This window comes from Mus pahari, chromosome 3 (genome assembly GCF_900095145.1).
Source record: "Mus pahari chromosome 3, PAHARI_EIJ_v1.1, whole genome shotgun sequence".
NCBI classification, from domain to species: Eukaryota; Metazoa; Chordata; class Mammalia; order Rodentia; family Muridae; genus Mus; species Mus pahari.
Window position 1 is genome coordinate 140,822,269 of NC_034592.1, and position 21,516 is coordinate 140,843,784.

Below are 21,516 nucleotides of genomic sequence, written 5' to 3' on the forward strand. Positions count from 1 at the left end.
CTCTGTAGACCAGGCTGGCCTCAAACTCAGAAATCCACCTGCCTCTGCCTCCCAAGTGCTGGGATTAAAGGCGTGTGCCACCACTGCCCAGCCTTTTTTTTTGTTGTTTGTTTGTTTGTTTGTTTTTTGTTTTTTTTCCACTGAAGGGCAGCTTTAAGCACCTGGAGCATTTTGTTGCAGACTTTGGAGTCAGGAAGACCTTGTTAATTGATCTGAGTTCTTTTTTATTGGCTAAGTGGAGTGGAAACATACTGGCATTGGAAGTTCAGGGTTACTTTTTACTACTTAGTTCCAGGTTAACTTGAGTTACATGACAAGACTTGTCTTTAAACAGAAACCTAATAGGTATTTACAAATACCTGTCCTGCAGAAATAAATGAGAGGATTATGTGAGGTCATGTGTGAACTGCTTGGCACAGAAAGTGATGTATAGTGGTCACTCATTGTTGACATCCATCTGTTTCTTTCCTGTTTGTCCTTAGCTAGAACTGTACTAAAAACTAGCAGGGCAGTTTGAAAATTCACAAAAAGTGATTCATTAATGTTCTCTAAGATTCCTTCATAGGCACTTCCTCCTAAACATCTCAATTTAGTTATTTGCAAAATTGTTACTAACATTACAACTATTTAATTTTTGACTATTTTCCAATATAATGAGTGAAAGACTCTACTTTAAAGATAAGTATACCAAAGATATATTTGTTTTCATTGCCTAGGTGGCATTGCTGAGAATCTAGCAGAGAAGTTGATTGGTGTTCTCTTTGAAGTTTGGTTACTAGCTTGCACCCGGTGTTTCCCAACACCTCCTTATTGGAAGACAGCCAAGGAGATGGTGGCTAACTGGAGGCACCACCCTGCAGTGGTGGAGCAGTGGAGCAAGGTCATCTGTGCACTGACCTCCAGGTAAGTCACTGTCTTCCTCACCCATCTGACTGTGGGGCAATTCTTTACTGGTTCTATCTTTATGGGGTTCATGGAATATGTTTTGAAAAGTCTGGATCCATCATTATGGTACTTTATGGACTGTACCAGTTTAAAAGAAGTCAAGTCAGGGAGCTGGCTCATGGTAGAGGTTCTTGCCATGCAAGCCTGACAACCTGAGTTTAATCCCCAGAACCATGTAAAGGCAAAAGGAGAGTTATCCTCTGACCTCTACATGCATGTTATGTCGTAACGATGGCTAAAGAACTGTGTCTTATTTTAATTAATTTTGATTATAAAAGCCATATGTGCTAATAATAGCAAAATTGGAAAATGTAGAGTAACATCTCATCATTTAAAAGTGTTTTTCAATGTACTTCCCCTCATTTAGTTCCCTCTTATTAAAAACAAAACAAGTTTGGGATAGTATTGTTTACCTGTGTTTTTTTTTTTTGGTTTTTCAAGACAGGGTTTTTCTGTATAGCCCTGGATGTCCTGGAACTCACTTGGTAGACCAGGCTGGCCTCGAACTCAGAAATCCGCCTGCCTCTGCCTCCCGAGTGCTGGGATTAAAGGCGTGCGCCACCACGCCCAGCACCTGTGTTTTTGTTTGATGTCCAATTCAAGTCATTTTAATTACATGTATTTATTTGTAAATAATTTTTGAGGTCACATTTTTAGTAACTTTATAGTCTTAAATAATTTAATAATTTCTATTTTGATAAAAATATACTTAGAAATTTTGTTGAAGGAATACTTTATATAGTTTTTTATATATTTTGATTGTTTATTACAGAGTAATTGAGTCAAATGGCTTTGAAAAATCCCAACACGTGTAGAATATTACTGTTAAGTAAAAAAGTTGTTGAATTCAGTTAGCTTTTATGGTACATCATAAAATGTACTATATTCTAAACATACATACTAAATTCTGAACTTCATGTAAAATTGTTATAAATAAATTATACCTTAGGATTTACAGTGGTACTACTTTTTTTGTTTGCTTGGTTTTTTTTTTTTTTTTTCTTTTTTTTTGAGACAGGGTTTCTCTGTGAGCCCTGGCTGTCCTGGAACTCAACTCTGTAGACCAGGCTGGCCTCAAACTCAGAAATCCACCTGCCTCTGCCTCTCAAGTGCTGGGATTAAAGACGTGTGTGCGCCACTATAGCCCAGCCTAGCCACTTTTTAAAAAAATAATAGGAAGCTGGGTGTGGTGGCATACACCTTTAATCCCAGCATTTGGGAGGAAGGAATAGGCAGATCTCTGGTTTGAGGACAGCCTGGTGAAGATTATTGCCAGCCTGGTTTCAAGGTGAGTCCCATGCCTGCCAGATCTACATGTTAAGACTGCCTCAAAACAAACATAAAAATTAAAACTATCTAACCAAACAAAACAGGAAAGAAGTAATATATATGTTATTTTCATGTTTAATAATGTAATTATATAGGTATAATAGTAAAATACATAATTTATGACCTGAAAGTTTTATAAATAAGTTAAATAGTTTTAATATTTCACATAAAACTTTAAACTTTGAAAAAACTCTGGAAATTCTTTGCAGTTTGTTTTTACAAATCAGAGTTTTCATATAGCTTTTTTACTTAGGTAAGGTGAACCCTGAGATTGTGTTGTTTACTGGAAAAACACAGTTTTCTTGTTTATAGTTGTGGTATGGCACAGCCTTAGTACACACCTTCACTCCCTTTGGCTGGAATACAGACATGCCCTTAGTATACTCCTTTAATCCATACAATGAAAGTAAAGTTAGTTTGTTAAAGGAAGCAGCCATATTTGCAAGTGATGTTTTATTGTGTGGTCAGACAAAGTAATGAATCAGAGAAAGATTTGACAGAATAGGATATGCCCAGCTATCATGGGAATAGAGAGAATGAAAAGAAAGGCTAATTAAGAGAGAGCAGTTGTGGAGAGAGGAGACAGTTTTACAGGGACAATTTGTATAGAGACAGGTTGCAGAGAGAGAGAACAAGCTAGTGACAGGTAAAGACAGAACAATCCAGAGAATGAGAATGAACCAGAAGATTAGAATGTAGTATGAAGCCAAGTAGAATAATTCAGTGAGAAACTGAGAGAAGTCATATCGAACTAGTCAGCCTGGAGATGAGTTTTGAGCCAAAACAGCTGAGTTGACCATCCAGAGTACAAGAAGGAGTGAGCTTATTCAGCAGTAAGTCTCAGAGGCTGAAAACTTTCTAGGTCTAGATAAGATTGTATGGAGGTTAGAAGCTTCCAGAACTAGGCCTAGGTTAAAAGACTGAGGCAGTGAGCCTCAGAGACGACAGTTAGAGCAGGAAAATAAAAGTTACTTTCATGTTAAGGTATGTTTAATCCATTTTCTTGTATAACACTTGGTTGTTTGTTTAATTTGTTAATAATGGACCTGGTAGCTGGACATGGTGGTAAAGACTGTAATATTTGTTAGTTCATAGCCAGCCTCTGCAATTTAGTGAGATCTTGTTTCAAAGTAAAAAGTTAAAACAGGCTGGGATATCAGTCACTTGCTTGAGTGTGTGAGGTCTGGGCTCAGTCCTCAATACCAATCAGAAGAAAAACAAGACAAAACCTGAAAGACAGAAATGGACTTAGTGGTGAATCGTTTTATTTTCCAGATTGCTCCGCTTTACGTACGGTCCTTCATTTCCTCCATTTAAAGTTCCTGATGAAGATGCCAATCTCATCCCTCCAGAAATGGACAATGAGTGTATTGCACAAACATGGTTTCGATTTTTACACATGCTAAGGTATTGTTATTTTATTCATGGCAAGAACCACACTGTACTTCTGCTGGAATGCAGTATGTGTGCTAAGCACAGTCCACAGGAAAGAGCTGAGTTTGAATAGCATGTATGTCTGCATCATGCATCTCCTGCTCTCCGTTCCAGGGTGCTCCACTTGCCTAAGCTGGTTTTGGCTGCCCTCTCTAGGAACTTGTTTTCTTGCTTGTTACTGCATTTTAGATGATGCTGTCTCTTCCAGGACTTTGTCACATTCTTTGGGGACTTGAGCTCCTTTTTCTGTCATCAGTCTACTAGCCATTTCATTGGCTCAATAAAATAAAAGTTTTAGAAAGGGAACAGAGGAGGAAAAGGATCCGATGGCCTCTTCTGGTATGTCTGAAGAGAGTGACAGTGTACTTAAATATATATATAAAAAAAATAATAAATCTTTAAAATTGGATCCTAAGAACCATAGTTCTTATATTTGGTAGAGATTACCTTTTTCTACTTTCCTTTTCCTCCTACCATCAGGAGTAGTCTTAATTCTTAAATTGGATTGCGTGCACTTTTTTATTGCTATAAACATTGCTAAGGGGCTGGAGAGATGGCTCAGCGGTTAAGAGCACTGACTGCTCTTCCGAAGGTCCTGAGTTCAATCCCAGCAACCACGTGGTGGCTCACAACCATCTGTAATGAGATCTGACACCCTCTTCTGGTGTGCCTGAAGACAGCTACAGTGTATTTAGATATAGTGAGTGAGCGACCTTCATTCCCAGCAACCACATGATGGCTTACAACCATCAGTACAGCTATAGTGTACTCATATACATAAAATAAATAAATAAATAATTCTTTAGAAATAATCTCTAAGTATATAATCAATTCTTTTTCCTTTTCAATAGTAATCCCGTGGATCTGAGTAACCCAACTGTTATAAGTTCAACTCCCAAGTTTCAGGAACAGTTCCTGAATGTGAGCGGGATGCCACAGGAGCTGAGCCAGTACCCCTGCCTTAAACATCTGCCTCAGATATTCTTTCGTGCCATGCGTGGAATCAGCTGTCTGGTGGATGCATTCTTAGGTGAATTTTGTGTATGTTTCTTAGATGTTTGAAGAACTGTGGGTAGATATTCTATAATTTAATGTTGGATCCTTATAGGAGAAGCCAGAGAAAGAGGAACAGACTTGGTGGCAAATAATGACCTAGGAAAAATTATTTTCAGCAAATTGTTATAGCTAGAATGCTATTGTCTTTCTGTAAATCAAACAAAAATACTAAGGAAAAGACATAGTCATTTATTCTGGGTTTCTATCCAACTGAAATAGGTTCTGTTACTTAGGAAGAAAGGCTAAATGGATCATGGGACAACTCTGTTTTTCTTAAAACAGAAACAAACTTTTTTTTTTAAGGCATTTCTCGACCTCGATCAGACAGTGCTCCCCCAACACCTGTGAATAGATTAAGTATGCCCCAGAGTGCTGCTGTGAACACCACACCACCACATAACCGGAGGCACCGGGCTGTTACTGTGAACAAGGCCACAATGAAGACGAGTACAGTAAGAACGTTCAGCCTTGTTGTTTTGCTATATGGAGGGTAAGTCCTACAGCCTTAACTTTCTCCAACTTTTCACGTCTGTGGACACTTACTTGTATTCTTCTGGTAGGTTACTACTGCTCACACCTCAAAAGTCCAGCACCAGGCATCCTCCACCTCTCCTCTGTCCAGTCCAAATCAGACTAGTTCAGAACCCAGGCCGCTGCCTGCCCCCCGAAGACCAAAGGTTAACAGCATCTTGAATCTCTTTGGATCGTGGTTATTCGATGCAGCATTTGTTCACTGTAAACTCCATAATGGAATAAACAGAGACAGCAGCATGACTGGTAAATATGCCCAGAAACGTGTAGTCATTATCCCCTTTCTGTTTCTTTCTTTTTAGTCTTTCCTACCTGCAAGATTAATAGAGAGCTTGAAAAGCACCCTGTTTCTAACCAGGCAATATGCTGTCTTTAACCCCTTCCAGCTGAACCAATAGACTCGTGTGAAGCTTTCTTATCTATCCTTTTTAATGTGTATTTCGTGAAGCTTAGCTTTTGTCTGGTTTTATTAGTGACACTTAAGGTTAGCTACTTTCTGTCGAATCAAATTCCATTTTGTAGGTGACCTGGAAATTCTCTTTATGTCAGCCAGGATGATAATAGATATATGAATAGTTAAAGATTTTGAGTGAAAATTCACTCATTGAAATGTTTTCTTAGATTTTTCGAAGCCATTTAATCATCAGTACATTTAAATATCAGGAATTTTCTGTTTGCTTCATGGTAACATCTCAGGTTTTAGTCTAGAGAAAATATGATCTGCTCTGTAACTTTGTAAGATTTGCTGAGCATTAGCAAGCCAACCCCAGTATCTTTATTAGACTTTACTATAGAATGAAATTGTCTAAATGAAATTGGATTTGTCATCTTACCAGTATGCTTGATGCAAGTGCCAGATGGATGGTGAGGTAGTGCAGAATGTTGTGACTGGTTATCATCTGTTTTGCACAGTTGAATAATAATAATGGCTGGCATTTATTGAGCGCTGTTAGTATGTGCCAGGTATCATGTTTATGTATTAATGAGTGTATTAGTTGTTTTCTGCAAAGTACTTTTCTACAGGCATTATCTGATAGTATTACTTTCTGATGGTATTATTTTCCAAGAAGAGTGTTGAATCCAGGGATAAAGTTAACAATATTCATAAGGGACTCTGTTTTTCTCAGAAGCTCATTCACAGCTGGGTGTATGCCTATGAATAGTTTTTAAATGTAATTATTTTGGATGTTCTTATGAATCTTTTAAATTATTTAGAAAAATCTTAAGTATGAAGATGTTATGGAATATGAGGCTGCATGAGTGAGCTAGAAATTCTTTTGCTTATTTTAGTTTGTTCAAATTCAGGCACTTTATATTTTACCATTTCCACATTACAGTTTTATTCATGAGCTTGAGTAAGTGAAAGTTATTTAAAACCATTCATGGGTATATTTTCATTATGTCATATGCCATATATTTGAGTTTTCTCAACCATGTTTATTAATTTATATGTCATTATCCAGAGTTAGTCAGCCTTTAATTTATTTTGATAAGGTATAATTCTTACTACGTAAACTAACTATTGAGAAGCTGTTGGCCTTGACATCTTTGAATCTAGCGTGGCTCAGTCTGCTGCTTTGTGGAGGCTTGTCTAATGAGAATCTAGAGTGTTCTATCTCTGGAGCGTTTATAACAGCTTTGTTTGCTCACTGCACTAGAAGATAGAACCAAAATTGAAGTGATTAATGAGCAACATATCACTTTTCCTTCATTCTTAACCTTCTGCTCAGTTCAGAAATGAGAGATGCTCCTCCTTTCTATGTCCAGAGATGCTAAAGGCTGTTACATTACCCAGAGATGCTAAAGGCTGTTACATTACCCAGGAGATTTGAGGTGTCCAAATAGTTAAAGTGGATTTAGAGTGCTCTTGGGTGCCAGTCTTGAAGTCTTGGATGGGAGGTGCAGGGGTTGGGGTATCGTGTGTTTTCTAAGTACTGGCTGCCATCAAGGAATTCTGCCATGCAGTTCACCTTTAACTCAACTATTTGCTTCTTTGAATTGTTAGCTTTCAATTTACCTCATGCACCGTGCTTTGTAAAAGTAACATTGAGCTGGGAAGGGTTAATAAACTAAAAACTTTAGTGCACGTTATGGGCAGTTCAAAACCTCAATTCTTTGTAGCTATGTAATTTTCTTTGTTCATTGTTTTGCATGATACAAAATCATAATTTCGGACCTGAATGCACAATTTCCTATGTTTTTGAATTAGCTTGTGGTATCGTAAAGCTTTAAATCTAACTTTGAAAAAGCTAAAAAGCTTCTTAATTTATTGTAAAATTTCACCATCTTTAAAGTATTTTATAATTACTGCTGTCCTTTGATTTGTTTCCATTTATTTCTATTATCTTGCAGCATCTTTTATCCAAATTCTTCTTTCTTATAAATCTTGTAAGTAGGAACCAGAAGCTTCTCCTTAATCGCAGTCATGTTTTTATTTTTTCCATAATTCCATTAAAATTTTTGATTGTCATTGTCTATTGTAGTTTTTGCACTTGGGAAGAAAACTATTTTTTCTGTGTTTTGAATGGGGAAGATTGTTGGCAAAAGCAAATTAATCTGCCTGAATCAATCCCATTATTTCTGTATACTAGTCTGGTCATGTCATGAATTCTAGGACTTTGCACTAACTGTGTTTTGGCTTTTTTTTTTTTTTTTTTTTTAAGCTTAAGCTTATTTTTATACAGATTTAGTGTTTGATTTGTATGCATTCTGCATGGAGTGTTTTCCAAATGTATTATTGCTGGATAGCTTTATTCAGGACTAAAATGGCTCATGGGAAGTTGCATAAAGATTTATGCTTGACTCTGCATCTATTAAGCCTTCTATCATTACAAAACAATTTAAATATTTTATGTGTAGTAATAAAAGATTTCAGAGTGATCTGTGTGCTATGAAATCTTTTGTTAAAAGCAACTTTCGAAGGGCTTCTGTTTTGTTGACAACGAATGACCATGATAATCCTCCTTACCAACCCAATTTTCTGATTTATCAACCTCAAGTTTGCTGCTGTCTGTGACTGTTAAAATTCATTCTCATTTGCTTGGTTGGGCAGCTCTTTGGTGTGTGTTGTGGAGCTGGGTGGGTGGTGGGAATGCCCTCTTTGCCCTCCTTACTCAGTTCTTATCCTCACCTTGTCATGTCATAAAGTACTCAAACTGGCATGCACTTGCCCTCTTAATTACTTTGTCCATTTGGGTTAATTGTATAAATTTTAATTGCTATTTTTCTTCATGGTTAAGCATCATTCTATAGGAGGAGGAAAAAACAGAAAATAAATAATAGAAAAGGCAAATTCTGTATATATCTGTATGCAGATGTATACAATTATAGTCTTCTGACCAGAAATTCAATGAAAAAAAATCATTTTTGTAGAATCTGTTGATGATGTTATTGTAAATTAACTGTTATCTATTTCAAAGAAGATATCAGAGAGCCCTTTAAAAAATAAATTATGATATAGTTGCTAACCAAAGCATTATTGGATTCTATTGAAGTAGTTATGTAATGACACCAACATTTGATCTTTGTGTCCAGGGTCCCATGAGCCTATTTGGCATTTTGATAAAATTAATGAAATGCTCCTTTTTTCTCCCCAGCCATTGCAACACAAGCTAGCATGGAGTTTCGACGGAAAGGGTCCCAAATGTCAACAGACACCATGGTTTCCAATCCTGTGTTTGATGCAAGTGAATTTCCTGATAACTATGAAGCAGGAAGAGCTGAGGCTTGTGGGACATTATGTAGAATTTTTTGTAGCAAGAAGACTGGAGAAGAGATTCTGCCAGCTTATTTATCCAGGTTTTAGAATTTTTTTGTTTATTTTTGCATTTATATTATTTGATGGTGAAATACTATTGTGGCAAGGCTTGGTAGGCTAAATCAATAGGCCACTGTTGGTCTGAAATGCTTGCCAGTGTCTTTATGTAATTGAAAATTGCTTAAATTCTATTTTACCTGCCTCATCAGATTTGGTAAAGACTTTAAGGTTTTATTGTAGAGCTATTATTATTTATTCTATCATTTGTAAATTCTGGAGAGATTTGGATGTCCCACAGTAGTTTGTTAATAGATTTTTGGGATAATGTTAGGTTCTGTGTACAGTCCAGAAATAACTCAGCTGTGAATTTTTACTCCTAAGTGTTTAATGACTGTGGTGAATAGATTCAAGCAAAATTACAGTGATTCAATGGGAAGCAGAAGTTGGCAGGAGAGACATAATGGTTTTGAATGTTTGGAGGAAACAGCAGCTCATACTTAGCCTAGAAGGGTCAGGAAAGAGATCTGGCATATTCTTAGATGTTTGTACTGGATTTAGAAAAAAATCGGTAGTGTTGGAAGGTTGGGTAGGATTATCTTTTCCAAGCCTCTGGCTTCCACCATCTGTGCATGCCTCTGCCATCCACTCAGCTGCTCAGACCACAACCTAGGCATCATTTGCCTTTCCTTCTTTCATTTTGGATTGATTATTCAACTCGTGCCTTGTAGCATTTAGCTCTCTTATTTATCTCTTCACTCTGTTCTTACCATGACACTTCAGGTTTGTTATTCTTTGGAAATTTATAGTTCTTTATTCTGCTTTGCCCTTCTTCGCTACTTGTTTACATGGTAACTGAAGTAGGGTAGACCACTGAGATAGCTGTATTGTTGGATACTCAGGAAAGAGGGAGCCAAGTCTGAAACATAAGCCAGGGAAAACATGGTATATACTAGTCAGACAATTTTAACCATAGGCTTTTACTTTTAAATCTGGTTTAAATCAAAGTGAATAAATTATGAGACGCTAGTGATACTTAATCAAGTTTAAGGTCAAGCAATACAGTAAGGCATATAAAAAGTAGGAATCAAGGACTGGAATGTGTTCAGGGACCAGAACAATTCTCCTGCCTCCTGGGCCTCTGTCTCCTAGAACTGCTTCATTCTTCTTTGCAGGTCATTTTCCTTATACTGCAATATGCTTTTACGCTTGTAGTTGTCATCACCTTCCTCTAAAAGTCCAGTGGGGTTAGTTAGCATCTCTGAAATGTGAGAGTCTAGGGAAAGAAGATCTGATTAATTAGGTGTCTGCCTCTCCTCTAGCTACATATAGCTGTTAGAGAAGGTCACATAGGTATTGGAGTTTAGTCCTCACCAGGAGGGCCCATTTCTCTGAAGGAGACCTTGGGCTGGAGAATTATTTCAGATTGTATCAATAGTGGGAAGAGAGGAAGTTATGGACATGAGCTTTCTATCAGAAGAGTAGGGGGGTCATGTGACAAACTTAGCAGGTTTGTGAGAGGACAAATGATTTATTTAAGTTTCAGTCTTGCATTCCAAGGGCATGTGGGTTATTTATCAAGAACTGCATATTATGTGCCTGTTTAATTAAGTTCTGGGCACAGACGATAGATTGAAATGAGTTGAATAGGCACCAGTGAGTGAGGAGATTGTTTTGAAAGAGTTTTGCAGAGAAGGAAGAAATGCCTTGTGAGAAGAAGAGTAGAACAGTGTGCTTGCTCTTGAGAAACAGGCCCCTTGGTGCTGAGCAGCTTGGTTGTAGTTGGAGGTTGGTGGAAAAGGAAGATGTGTTCAGGTGGATTCCTCACGGGCATCTTAGTGTGATCTCTTCATACTCTGATGAACAAAGAGTCAACCGGGGCTCCTTTTTCTCTCGAACCCCTCAGAAGCAGTGAAGGAAGGAAAATGGTACAGACTCTATCTCTTAGCATTGTGAATGCTACAAAATTTTACTGCTTTAGAATTTGATTAATTGATTCCATCAATTGATTGATAAGTACCCAACATTTGTTTTGGTATGGGTATCTCATTTATAGGCACCTGTAATTTGATGTACAAAGAGCTAAAACTTTAAAAAAAAAAGTATAATGCACATGGATTGTATGATTTTTGAATTGTTGACTCCTAGTAGTTCCTTAAAATCTAGAAACTAGAGTGCGGAGTGGACAAAGGCTCTTCAGATAACGATGTAGAAAATGCTAATAATTTGGAAACATTTGATTAGCAGTTTGTTTAAATTTTTTTTCTTGCTTTCCTAGATTTTACATGCTTTTAATTCAAGGTTTGCAGATAAATGATTATGTATGCCATCCTGTCTTGGCCAGCGTTATCCTAAACTCCCCTCCTTTGTTCTGCTGTGACTTGAAAGGGATTGATGTTGTGGTTCCTTACTTTATTTCAGCTCTTGAAACCATTTTGCCTGACAGGTAAGCTGTCATTCTCTACGACTGTGTCAGTTTTCTGGTTTGCTGTGGTCTGTTTTGGTGCTTCCTCCTGCTGGCTAATATGCCCTATCTAGTTGTTTTTACAGTCCAGGGGGACCTGGGCTCATTTAAGTTGAGTACAGAGCATCCAAACCAGTCCCTGGGTGCCTTCAGGTCTCATAGACCATGAGCTTGCTGGATCCTCTCTGGCTTGCCTAGATGGGTCAGACTGAAATCCTACTGTTATAAAGTAGGCCTTACATCTTCAGTCACATTCTAGCTTTAATTCAGTAAGTGTGTAACATAGCAGTTCTCATATATACAATGGGGGGTTGTGGGAAAAATGGCATAGTTTATATGAAAGTAGCTAAAAATACTCTTTAGTTGAAAAATACTAATAGTTTTTTATTTTTTGACAGAGAACTCTCAAAGTTCAAAAGCTATGTAAATCCAACAGAATTGAGAAGATCATCCATTAATATCCTGCTTTCTTTGTTGCCCCTCCCTCATCATTTTGGCACAGTCAGATCTGAGGTAATATTTCCTTAATTATTTCTTTTTCTGTCTCCTCCCCCTTCCCCCTACCCCCTCTTTCTCCCCCTCTTTTTTCATGATGCCTAGTCTTGCTAGGTATCTCAATTTGGTTGCAAACTTAAAACCCTTCTGTCTGGCATCCTGCTAAGCATCATTATTAACATTTTTTTGTATTTTGCATTCTGCTTTTGTATGATAATTTAAGTCAAACTATGCTTTTAACAAAATGGAGCAGGGCTTTTAAGAAGTGGTTTTGTAGCCCTGTCTAGTTACACAAGCCTTGACGGTGGAGGAAGATGATGCTTTATGTGTTTGAGGCCGACCAGGGCCATACATTCAGTAAATAAACAAATATTTTAAAATATATATTTCTAATGGATTAGTGAGGGATTTTTTGTTTTGTTTTGAGTATTTCTAATTTTGGAAGTGCCAGTATGTCATGGCTTACTGTTCATGTGTTATAGACTAAAGATGTCTGACTACAGGTGTCAGGTGGGAGCTACAGTTAAGCTGGAAGCCTGGATCCTTAGCCTGTTCACCTCTTGTCTCCTCCTGCTTTCTTAAATGGTATCATGTACAATAGTTGATGTTAAATAATCTTTCTATCTTTTTTCTCCAGGTGGTCCTAGAAGGAAAGTTTAGTAATGATGACAGCTCTTCTTATGATAAACCAATAACTTTTCTGTCCCTGAAGCTGAGACTTGTGAATATACTAATAGGTGCCTTGCAAACAGAAACGGACCCTAACAACACCCAAATGATACTAGGTTTGTGTCCAGACAGTTTTGTTTTGTAGTTTGGTAAGTGAAACCCAGGTGCTAAGGATCCCAGGCATGCTGGAGAGACAGGTGAGAGGAGCCCAAGCCTGATGTGACTGTTAACTAGTCTCAGAGTTAGAGGTTTCTTGGTTTTGTTTTTTTGCTTTTTATAGAAAAAGGTCTAAGGGGATCTGGTAAGATAATTCAGTGGTTAAAGATGTCTGCCACCAAGACGACACAGACCTGAGTTTGATCCCCAGGTTCCATAGGATGAGAGGAGAGAACTGGGTCTCTTTAGTTGTCCTTTGACCTCCACATACATACCATGGCATGCACATAGCCTTTCTCTCCCCAAATAAGTAAATAATAGATAAAAAGTAATAAACAATTTTTTCAAGTTTTATCTATTTATTATATATAAGTACACTGTAGCTGTCTTCTGACACTCTAGAAGAGGGTGTCAGATCTCATGACAGATGGTTGTGAGCCACCCTGTGGTTGCTGGGATTTGAACTCGGGACCTTCAGAAGAGCTCTTAACCGCTGAGCCATCTCTCCAGCCCAATAAACAATTTTTTAAAAAGATTTAAGGAGATGAGATGAGTGAAGGCGTGCATTTAGTCGTCTTGTCTATGCTTTTTTCCCTCCTTTGTCCCTATGTTCTTCTTTCTCTGCCCATTTCCTTTCAGAACTGTATTGGGTACCTGGGAGGTATGGCATGTTAGACAGTGAGAAGGTGGACTCAGTAGTAAATGGTGAGTTGTTAGTTTAACAAGGAGCTGAAGAAACAGGTGATAACACACCTTTTCACATTACTGTTGATGTGGCTATAGAAACAGAAAAAAGCCCAGGAGAAAAACTAGAAGCAAGAGAATTCAGCTGTTTAAATTCTGTACTTGGGAAGTGCACACAAATTTTATGTGTTAAAAGAATATTTTAAGCCAGAGAGAGAGAAAAAAATAATGTTCACATGAAGGGACTTGTCAGAAATCAAAGAATGCAAAAAGTTTAGTCCAGTCCAGAGGTTGGAGGGGTAGGATGGGGTGGTTGCAGGGGAGGGGGCACCTTTGGAATCAGGTTAAAAGTGCTCATTGAGTTAAAGGTGCAAAAAAACTAATGACCAGAGTTCCATTCCTGGACCCTAACTTGGAAGGGGAGAACTGAATCCTGAACGTTGTCCTTTAATGTCCACATACGCTGTGGCATGCACTGTGTGCAGCCAACCCTTATCCTCAGAAATGAAAGTATAAAAACTTGGAAAGCGTATCAGAATATGGGGATTTTTAAAGTGTTGCCTGTTTTTTCTTTTTTTGTTGTTTTTTGTTTTTTGTTTTAATCATTTTATTTTGTTTTTGTTTTTGTTTTTTTTTAAAGATTTATTTATTTATTATATGTAAGTACACTGTAGCTGTCTTCAGATACTCCAGAAGAGGGCGTCAGATCTTGTTACGGATGGTTATGAGCCACCATGTGGTTGCTGGGATTTGAACTCCAGACCTTTGGAAGAGCAGTCGGGTGCTCTTACCCACTGAGCCATCTCACCAGCCCAAGTGTTGCCTGTTTTAACCTATTAATGGATTTATTTGTAATCTTCAGAGGATTTTAGGAATGCTTTACCAAAATTTCCCTTTTCTTTTTTTTAGGGGGAGGGGAGGAGACACAGAGTCTGTCTGTGTAGCCCTGTACTTGTTGTGTAGCCAGAGTGGCTTCAGCTGATAGCAGTTCTTCTGCCTCAGGCCTCTTAATGCTAGGGTTATGTGTATGACCAATCTTGGTTCCAAATCATTTCCTCTTTGCCCTGACTGAGCCATCACACTGTAATTGTATGTCATGTAACTGCTTTGTTTGTTTGTTTTGCTGTTGCAGGGGCAATGTTAAATATTGTTCAAGATTCTGCACTTTTAGAAGCCATTGGTTGCCAAATGGAAATGGTAAGAAGCTTACATAATCTGTCATAGATATCTGCTTCTGATTTTGTGTAAATCATAGTCAGCAGTGCTGCAGCTGAACCTAGAGCCTCAGCACATGTCAACAAGCTGTCTCCACCTAGTTGTGTCCTCAGCCTTGTGTCTTTGTTTTTTGAGGCAGTGTCTCATGGAGTCCAGGCTAGTCTCAAACTGTGTATATAGCTGAAAATGACCTTAACCTCTTGGTCTTCCTGTCTCCACAGGTTTGCACTGTCACACCTGGTTTTTGAAACCATTTCGTTTGTTTATACATTTCTGCTCATAGACTTAGAAGGATCCTAATTTAAAACATCACATATATTGAGAGTTTTCTCATTAGGTCCTTGAGAAATCCTTAATGAGAGAAACACCAGTTGGGATAGTTTCAAAGTGCCAATTAACTAGTCTGAATTTTCTAGGAAAGGCCTTTCTAGTTCCTGTTATCCCTAACAGATGTAGGACTACTGTGAGATGTGCTATCTTGTTTGTAGTTCCTGTAGTCAGAAGTTTGCAGGGGCTCTAAAGAACTAAAGTTTTTCAAATGATATTTAAAAAGCTCCCCAGATATGGACAGTATCCCTAAAGATATATGTTATACTTGGGGTACAGGCTGGTCTATGGGGGAAATAATAAGGTATAATAGGCTGAGCTAGATAAATGAAAACAATTATTAAGGAAATTCATTCAGGTAGATTCATCCAGTAGATGGCTTATACTGTGCTGATCTGGATACAACTAGTTCTGTTTATATGGGAAAAGGTACAAGAAATTTTTAACAAGTGGGTTTATTTGCTCCTATGTGTATGGGAATTTATACTAACTATAGTATTTTATTGTTTGTACTTTATCGTGCAACTACATTTAAAAGTTGCTCTTTTATGTGTGTATATATACCCAAATGGATGTGGGTCTTTGTGTGTGTGTAGATTCATGTGTCTGGATATGCTTGCATGTGTGTGTGCTTGTATGTTTGTGTGTGGGGGTGTGGGGGTGTGTATAAGGGTGTGGGTGGGTGTGAGCATGGAGGTAAGAGGAGGATGTCAGGTATTCTGTGCTATTGCTTTGCCCTATTACCTTGAGACAGTGTCTTTTGATGACCATGGAGCTAGACTGGCAGCCAGCAAGCCCAGCGATGCTCATGTTTTGACCCCTCCCAGCACTGACATTATAGACATGCGGGTGGCCATGCTCAGCTTTTAAGTAGGTGTTGGGGATTTGAACTGCTGAGGTGGGGCTGGTGAGATGACTCAGTAGGTAAGAGCACCCGACTGCTCTTCCGAAGGTCCAGAGTTCAAATCCCAGCAACCACGTGGTGGCTCACAACCATCCATAACAAGATCTGACACCCTCTTCTAGAGTGTCTGAAGACAGCTACAGTGTACTTAAATATAATAAATAAATAAATCTTTAAAAAAAAAAAAAAGAACTGCTGAGGTTCTGCTACTTGTGTAGCAAATGCTCTTACCCACTGAACTATCTCCCTGGGCCTTCCCTCCTTCTGCCATTTTTTTTTTTTTTTTTTTTTTCATTTTTTAAAGTAGGTTCTGGGGATCAGACTCAGGTCCTCATTCGTGAGTGGCAAATACTTTATTGTATGAGCTCATTTTCCAGACCCATATTGTCTTTATTTGAAGATTATATTCCTGTTCTGAGGTTTTACTGTAAATGCACTTTAAGGTATTTTTCCTTAATGATTTGAAGTCATTATTAGCTAGAGAGCTCTAGCATATGTAAAGGGTTCTAAGGTGACTCTTTGAAAAACATCACACAAGACCTCAGTATGGATGTTTGTAGTTATCAAACCCTGTGTATCCTTTTAACAGATGGCATCTGAGCAACAGTATCACACACAGTGTCTGTTTACCTTGTCTGTTTATCTGTGTATCACCTGTGCTAGTTAGCCTGTTAACTGTTTCAGTACTAGGGATGTACCCAGGGCCTCCTGCATGTGAGGCAAGTGCAATACTCAACTACAGCCTCAACTCTAACAGGTTTTAATAATTAACTTTTACTACTTGTAAACCATTCATCTTGGTTCCTTTGACTAGGGTGGTGGAGAAAACAACCTGAAGAGTCATAGTCGCACTAACAGTGGCATTAGCTCAGCAAGTGGAGGAAGCACAGAGCCTACAACCCCTGATAGTGAGAGACCTGCTCAAGCTCTTCTGAGGGATTATGGTAAGCTGTGCTTAAAACAGTCTGTTAGCATTTACACATGTGTCAGTTCTCAGATTTACAAAATAAGCAAAACTAAAGCTTTTCAGGAATTGAAAATAAAAATAAAAATTCTGTCTACTTAGGTATAATAGACAGAAGATGTTAGTCTAAAATAAAACTGAGAAAAAAAGTATTTTTATGATTTTTTTTTTTTTTTTTATAGATCTGTTTTGGAGTTTGTTAGATCTTACAGATGTTTATGATGAAAGGTCTATGTTCTGCACCAGGCTAAGATGTGGACCTTGCTTCAGAATAATGGCAGAGACAGTCAGGAGCCAAGTAATTGCAGCTGTGAGGGAACTGATGGAGGTTGTATTAGAGGAGACCCACATTAACATGTGTTTCCATGTTAAAACTTACTTAGATACTCTGTCTTGTTAGACTCTTCAGTTATAAGAATAAAGAGACTTGGGAGGCAGAGGCAGGTGGATTTCTGAGGCCAGCCTGGTCTACAGAGTGAGTTCCAGGACAGCCAGGACTACACAGAGAAACCCTGTCTTGAAAAAACAAACAAACAAACAAAAGAATAAAGAGATACTTTTTGCCCTGCTAAATTAAATACTTGCCAGCGGAGCATCCTGTTCAGTGGTGTCCTTTACACTGAGCACTTATCCTATGGACTTAGTGTGAACTTTTTATAATGGTTTTATGCTAAAGGTGATTAAATCTGTGAGTGTTTTTTCCATGAGATTAGCATATCTAATTCCCTAGATGTGAGCTTGACTTTTTAGTCATCTGGAGAATTTTTGAGCCGTGTTGATGGGGGATGCTTTCAATTGAAGTTTATGATACATTACCCATCAGCATGTCAAATACATAGCCATTATGTGGATATTCAGTACATTTAAATTGTTACTTCTTATGTAGACTTAGGCATTCTCTAGGTTGAAGTTCTCTTTCTCGTACTTTCTAAGACATTTTAAAATTAAAGATAATTTTACGTTATAGCATGTGTTGTATATAAGTGTTTGAAGTGATTGCTTGTTCCAGCATTTTCAGCTGGTGTTAGTGAGCTCTGCTTGTTATGTCATATTTTTTACTAAGAAATCCAGATTTGTGTTAGTGTCGCATGACTGTCTCTCTTTAATGATCATTCCTTTTTCTGTTGTCACTGCCCTCTTTCTGATAGGATCCACAGGTATAATGCTCCTAAAGCTTCCTTTATAATTAGAGTTTATCATTGTTTAATTTTTTTAGAATTCACTCTTTAAGTAATAATTACTATAAATATAAAATTGAAGTCCAAGTAAAAACATTGACTTGGCTATTTTACCTTTATAAAGGTATCAAAGTAGTGGTAAAGAGCGAAATGTAAACACGGGTTTGAAAAGGCATTGCATGTGGGTTTTACTGGCTTAAACCCTGTCATTTGAACAGATGCTTTAAGGTAATTCCTAGCATCTGAGGAGGCTATAAAGTTCAATTTTTGCCTCTGTAAAACTCTAGGAAATACTTGGATGCCTTTTCATTGTTTGTTTTGAAGATTGAGCTCTATTTAGATACATATTTAAAAATTGAAGACATCAGTTTTCATTATAAGGATTTTACTGAAATTGCCAAGTCCATAGTGTTATTTGTTAAAGTGTAGACTCGAGCTAAAAGCTGGCCCTGCCCCATGTGTGCCTTGTGCTCCATCATCAGTGAGGCCTGGGGCTCAGGCTCAGGATGGTGGGCGGGGAGCATAACTCTGTGTGGGTGCCCATTGTGCTCACTGTGGCTGCTGTGGTCTGTGCCTGGTGGAATGCTGTGCTTCTGTTACTAATGCTTAGTTGTTTTCCCTCCCTGTGGATGTGGCATTGGGTTATATCCTAGCTCTTAATACAGATTCAGCTGCTGGGCTCCTGATTCGCAGCATTCATCTCGTCACTCAACGACTCAACTCTCAGTGGCGGCAAGATATGAGCATATCCTTGGCAGCTCTAGAGCTCCTCTCTGGCCTGGCAAAGGTGAGACAGCCCTTTAGTTTAGCCCAGTAGATTTTCATCATGCTTTTTTTTTTGAATTTTGACATACACTCCTTTATGTGAGTATTTTGGTGTTGTCAGTATGAATGAGTGTTTTACATTCAGAGTATACAAAATCAAGCCTCCAAGTGAAATTTTACAAAATGAAAAATAGGTCAAAAGGTCTTTCTGTTAAGGTACAGAAAACATTTTAATACTGGTGATTAATAGTGTATTTTTGATTTTATAAAGAGTTTATATAAAGTATTTCTGTGATTACTATTTTCTGTTATCAGTAGTAAGCAAAAATTGACTATATATTCAATTTTCTCTGTTAATTGAATTTTATGGAGCTTTAGAAGTGTGGGATCTTTTTGCACTTACACCTCAATCTCTCTCTTGTTCTCTTTCTCTCTTAAATTTATATAACATAAAACTAACCATTTAAAAGCAAGTGATTCAATGGCTATTAGTACATATGCTGTGTAATGCAGCTCACCAACTACACTTGCAGTGTGTTTTTGTCACCTCAGAAGGGAATCCCTAAGCCTCAAAGAAGTTGCTTGCTAGCCTACCTTCCCAACCACCACCTCCTCTGACAGCCACTGAGTGTTTGCTTCTTTGGGTTTTCCCAGTCAGGACCGTTCACATAAAGGGAGCAATGTGAAAACCATGTTATGTGTGTCATTTCAAGAGTGCCTGTCTTTTTCACTTGACGTAATTTTTTAGTTTCAGCCCCTTTTTATGGCTGCCTAGCCCTGGACTGAATGTAATTATCACTGTTGGTTTGCCTGCTCATCAGTTTAGGGTTATTTAGACTGTTTCCGTTCTCAGCTCTTACTACTAGAGTTCCTGTGCATGTATGTGTATTTATTTGGAATATCAGTTTCAGTTCTTTGGGGTATGTACTGAGGGGTAAAATTCTTGGGTTTATGATAATTCTGTTTAGCTTTTGAAGAACTACAAATTGTTGTTCCACAATAACATTCAAGAGTTCCAAATTTTCTACATCCTTGCTAGCATCTGAATACTTTTTACTATTAAAATGGAAAAGAATATTTTTCATATACCAGTTGATGTTGTGAGGATCAAGAGAGATGAAAGTATAAAATGCATTGTGGTCACATAGTGATAAGTCACCACGGAGCGTAGTGTCTGAGATGATGACGCTTGGGTCTTTATGTCAGAGCTCTCCTATGAGCTATGAGAAACAAAATAGACAAAAAACTTTCTCAACACTACTTGAAACTCTACTTCAGAAATCCCCAAATGTAATAGATATGTGAGGAGTAGTTTCTGATATGTAATGTTAGGATAGCTGCCCATGAGACATGGTAGAGGGGGAGGTGCTGCTCCTTGTGGCTGTGGTTCACTTTGGTTGAAGATGGATTAGCTTGGATGGGGTATTGCTTTGGATCTGTGCCATCATATACAGTGGGCTAATACTACCTGATTTCATAACTTTCTATAAAGATAAAATGATTAAAACAGTCTGGTGTTAGAACAGGGTTGAATGAATAGACTAGTGGTCTTAAGACTTCGTGACCACACACACTTATGTGGCTGTTTGATTTTTGACAAAAGTGCAGAGATAACTCTAAGGAGTAAGGTTAGTCTTTTCGACTAGTGATACTAGTAGGAAACTTGGTTTCATACCTGTTTGGTATATGGTAGGTATAAAAATGAGCTAAAAATTGATTGTAGACTTTTGTAAAGTGTATTAGTCACTTGTCTCATGCTGTGACAAAATACCCTGACAAAATCAACTTAAGGATGGAAGGGTTTATTTTGGCTCACAGTTCAAGGGTACAGTCCATTATGGCGGGGATGTCAAGGTGACAGGAGCTTGAAGCAGCTAGTCACGTTGAGTCTGCAGTCAGGAAGAAGAGAGCAGATGAATGCTTGTGCTCAGCTGGCTTCCTCCTTTTTATGCAGTCCAGGACCCAAACCCAGGGAATAGTGCCACTCTCCTTTAAGGTGAGTTTTCCTACCTCAATATCGTTAGTTGTTAGGGAACTGTAGTTAGACTCACATTGAAATACTTTTACATAATGATTAGAATGGCTAACATCGAGGGCTAGAAGTAACTCAGGGCAAGAGTTTCTGTTAATGAAGCATGAGAATCTAAATTCAAATCCCCAGCACCCACTTAAAAGGCCAGGCAGGACCACATAGACCTCAGAGTGGCAGGTCGAGATAGGCAGATCTCAGGAGTTTACTAGCCTGTCAGCCCAGCTGAAACAATGTGCTTTAGGTTGTGTGAAAGACTCCCATCTAAAGGGAATAATATGCAAAGTATTAGAGTTGTGGTTCTCAATCTGTGGGTCGTAACCCTTTTTGGGTTGAATGACCCTTTACAAGGCTCATCTCAACCATCATAAAATACAGATATTTACATTATAGTTCACAACAGTAGCAAAATTAAAGTTATGAAATAGCAATGAAGATAATTTTATGGTTGGAGTCACTACAACATGAGGAACTATATTAAAGGGTCATAGCATTAGGAAAGTTGAGAACCACTGTGATAGAGGAAGACAGTCCTCCTGTGGCCTCTGTATACATATAAAACATATATGCATATATCACATATACACACATAAAGACAGACTAAATTTAAAAAGACT

General features: G+C 38.0%; 1 protein-coding gene across 8 annotated transcripts in view; it reads left to right on the forward strand.

Moving 5' to 3' along the window:
* The window catches only part of Ralgapb (Ral GTPase activating protein non-catalytic beta subunit), an 83,660-nt gene that overhangs the window by 22,520 nt on the left and 39,624 nt on the right, over window positions 1-21,516 (forward strand). For 2 of the 8 annotated variants that reach the window (XM_029535892.1, XM_029535898.1), the window contains 14 exons: window positions 717-903; window positions 3,550-3,681; window positions 4,560-4,738; window positions 5,068-5,216; window positions 5,325-5,541; window positions 7,648-7,683; window positions 8,892-9,093; window positions 11,328-11,495; window positions 11,912-12,026; window positions 12,646-12,793; window positions 14,650-14,714; window positions 16,778-16,907; window positions 18,076-18,084; window positions 18,759-18,892. In XM_029535892.1, the coding sequence (XP_029391752.1) occupies window positions 717-903; window positions 3,550-3,681; window positions 4,560-4,738; window positions 5,068-5,216; window positions 5,325-5,541; window positions 7,648-7,683; window positions 8,892-9,093; window positions 11,328-11,495; window positions 11,912-12,026; window positions 12,646-12,793; window positions 14,650-14,714; window positions 16,778-16,907; window positions 18,076-18,084; window positions 18,759-18,892 (1,871 nt within the window). The remainder of the gene's footprint in view (window positions 1-716; window positions 904-3,549; window positions 3,682-4,559; window positions 4,739-5,067; window positions 5,217-5,324; window positions 5,542-7,647; window positions 7,684-8,891; window positions 9,094-11,327; window positions 11,496-11,911; window positions 12,027-12,645; window positions 12,794-14,649; window positions 14,715-16,777; window positions 16,908-18,075; window positions 18,085-18,758; window positions 18,893-21,516) is intronic. The other 6 variants (XM_029535893.1, XM_021192764.2, XM_029535894.1 and 3 more) reach the window with 6 other exon arrangements.